At 37.4% G+C, this 3,347-nt stretch overlaps 1 protein-coding gene across 2 annotated transcripts; it reads left to right on the plus strand.

Moving 5' to 3' along the window:
- The first annotated feature begins 670 nt into the window (after window positions 1–670).
- LOC104233241 (polyubiquitin-like) lies at window positions 671–3,039 on the plus strand. 2 transcript variants are annotated; one of them, XM_009786604.2, is made up of 2 exons: window positions 671–955; window positions 1,469–3,039. In XM_009786604.2, the coding sequence occupies exon 2, from the start codon at window positions 1,483–1,485 to the stop codon at window positions 2,854–2,856; it is 1,374 nt and encodes a 457-aa protein (XP_009784906.1). In that variant the 5' UTR covers window positions 671–955; window positions 1,469–1,482; the 3' UTR covers window positions 2,857–3,039. The 2 variants fall into 2 exon arrangements, with proteins under 2 accessions (XP_009784906.1, XP_009784905.1); XM_009786603.2 differs by having other exon boundaries at window positions 672–955; window positions 1,483–3,039.
- The last annotated feature ends 308 nt before the right edge of the window (window positions 3,040–3,347 follow it).

Genomic DNA, 3,347 nt, shown 5'->3' on the forward strand with positions numbered 1-3,347 from the left:
CTTTCTTGGATTCTTCTCTGTGTTATATATGTTTTTGAGCTGTACAGGTTATGTGAGTATCTTTTGGACTTAAAAATTTTGTCACTATTTCATCGAAGTTAGTCAAGATACTTATTGAGTACATGAAGTCGGTTGTACTCATATTATACTTTTTCACCTTACGTGTAGATCTTGGAGTTAAGTAGCTGTGGAAGATGAGGCCTTGCATTGGAGACGTACCATTGTTCCAGATTCAAGCTATCTCTTATTCACGGTAGTTTAGGCATTTTCTGTTTATGTAAATTTCAAACAAATATCGTTATTTATTCTTTTATTAGTTTTGTAAATCTAAATCATAATGGCTAATGACTTGTAGTACCATTCCTTGGGATAATTGTATTGATTTTTTTTGCATTTTTTATCCCTTGAGAATTAAACATTATCGTACCTCCATAATTTCGTTCAATTTCAAGCTGATTAAGTTAGCGAGATAACTATTTGAAACTATATAATTACACTCAATTACACATAAATTTAATTCCTAAATTACTTTCCAAATATGCTCTAAAAAGGTAATGGAGATGTCGGAAAAAAATAAAAATAAAGGTAAAAGTGATAAGTAGTTCCCCCCATTCCCTCCCCCCAACCCCCAAAGAAAGCATCTAATTTCAAACCCAAGGCTCTTCACCGTTCTAGAACCTACTTTGTTTCTCCCAAATTTTAGAACCTTCTTTCGTCTGACCAAAACAGGAAAAGAGAAATTCTAGAATCCCCTTTTGACGACTTGCCGTGTGGTTTTTCCATACCAGATATAGATTTCTTCGCCGTATACTTCTCCTAATTCGTCGCCAAAATTGATTTCCCTTAAATTCTATAAATACGCTGCATTGTCCCTCTTTTTCTCCATATACAAGCCATCTAGCTTTGTTATTGATACTGATACATTCCTCTGAAAATCAAGCAATCCATTCTCAAGGTACGATAACTTTTCTCCTCTCTTGAATTCCTTAAATTGATTGTTTTTCATATTTCAGTTGCTTCAAGTGAATCTAGCTGTGTTCGTTTGTTCAATATCGTCGAGTATGTTAGTTGATTCTTTGTTTATCTCTGAATTGCAAGGTTTTTCTTTGTTGTAATGGATTCCGTATGAAGAATCGATCAATAGGGATGAACGTTTTTTGAGGGAAAAGGAAAAGCCTTTATAGTAATGTGTGATCTATTGTGTTGATTTCCTTTTTACAGTAAATTTTAGTTTAAGATCCATCGCAAAACAGAATTTTGAAAAATTCACTCTGCAACTTAACCTAATCAGCAGAAAATTTAAGATATTTCGTAGTATATTAGGGTCGATTGATTTTTAATTAATGCATGAAATATGGATTTTGTTGAAGGAGAACAGAATTTCAAAGAATTGCTTAAAAAGGACTTATTTGTATAGAAGTTTGAGTAGCAGTTGTGATATTTCAAGGGATCTTATATAGGAGTTTAGTTTTATTAATACAGATGCAGATCTTTGTTAAAACCTTAACTGGAAAAACCATCACACTGGAAGTTGAAAGCTCGGACACGATAGATAATGTTAAGGCGAAAATTCAAGACAAGGAGGGTATCCCGCCGGATCAGCAGAGGCTGATTTTTGCAGGGAAACAATTGGAAGATGGGCGTACTCTCGCAGATTATAACATTCAAAAGGAGTCAACCCTCCACCTAGTTCTCAGGCTAAGGGGTGGGATGCAAATTTTTGTTAAAACCTTGACTGGGAAAACAATCACATTGGAAGTCGAAAGCTCGGACACGATTGATAATGTTAAGGCCAAAATCCAAGATAAGGAAGGTATACCACCAGATCAACAACGTTTGATCTTTGCAGGAAAACAGCTCGAGGATGGACGGACTCTCGCGGATTACAATATTCAGAAGGAGTCAACACTCCACCTTGTTCTTCGTCTCCGTGGTGGAATGCAAATCTTTGTTAAAACCTTAACAGGGAAAACCATTACATTGGAAGTTGAGAGCTCGGACACAATTGATAATGTTAAGACGAAAATCCAAGATAAGGAAGGTATCCCGCCAGACCAGCAGAGGCTGATTTTTGCTGGGAAGCAATTAGAAGATGGAAGAACTCTGGCTGATTATAACATCCAGAAGGAATCCACTCTTCACCTTGTTCTCAGGTTGAGGGGTGGCATGCAGATCTTTGTGAAGACGTTGACGGGGAAGACGATCACGTTGGAGGTGGAGAGTTCTGATACCATTGACAATGTGAAGGCCAAGATACAGGATAAGGAGGGTATTCCACCAGACCAGCAGAGACTGATTTTTGCAGGGAAACAATTGGAAGATGGAAGGACTCTCGCAGATTATAATATTCAAAAGGAATCCACCCTTCACCTTGTTCTTAGGCTAAGGGGTGGAATGCAAATCTTTGTTAAGACCTTAACTGGAAAAACAATCACGTTGGAAGTTGAGAGCTCGGACACGATTGACAATGTTAAGGCCAAAATTCAAGATAAGGAAGGCATTCCACCGGATCAGCAGAGGCTGATTTTTGCAGGGAAACAATTGGAAGATGGGAGGACTCTTGCTGACTATAACATTCAAAAGGAGTCAACACTCCACCTAGTCCTTCGCCTTCGTGGTGGAATGCAAATCTTCGTTAAAACTTTAACAGGAAAGACCATCACACTGGAAGTTGAGAGCTCAGACACGATTGACAATGTGAAGGCGAAGATACAGGATAAGGAGGGAATTCCACCGGACCAGCAGAGGCTCATCTTTGCTGGAAAACAGTTGGAGGATGGTAGGACACTGGCCGACTACAATATCCAGAAGGAGTCTACGCTCCATCTTGTGCTGAGGCTGAGGGGTGGATTCTAAGCTTGTTTCAGCTGTTTCTCTGACTTATTCTTGATATATGTTTTAGTTTTATTACTTCTGCTACTGTGCAAAGGCATCTATAAGATGTCAATGCTGAGAAGTGGGAATGGATTATTGTTTCTTTAGTGGAATTTGATGTTGTTTCTTATAAAGTTTATTCCTTTATGACATTGCCTTTTTGAATTACTGGAGTCTGATTTGTAGCTACAAAATCCTATTATGAACATACAGCCTTCAGACTTATTGAACTATTTGAAATAGCTAAACGTTATACCTAATTCTGTGCTTATATACTGCAGAAGAGAAGGGCTGTGATAACGAGCCTGGATTTAAGTTTGTGGCTTTTATACCTTATTCTGGTTTCTTCATGGGCTTTTATTCAGGTAGTGGCCAACATATTATTATTTGTGAATTTGAACATTTGAAATAATTTAAAAACTTGTCTAAGGAGTATTACAAGTGAAATAATGTGTATTCAAATATTATTAGCC

Source organism: Nicotiana sylvestris, chromosome 9 (genome assembly GCF_000393655.2).
Source record: "Nicotiana sylvestris chromosome 9, ASM39365v2, whole genome shotgun sequence".
NCBI lineage: Eukaryota > Viridiplantae > Streptophyta > Magnoliopsida > Solanales > Solanaceae > Nicotiana > Nicotiana sylvestris.

Excerpts from the sequence above, each read along its gene's own strand:
- LOC104233241 (XM_009786604.2), top strand. The coding sequence starts at position 1,483 with ATGCAGATCTTTGTTAAAACCTTAACTGGAAAAACCATCACACTGGAA.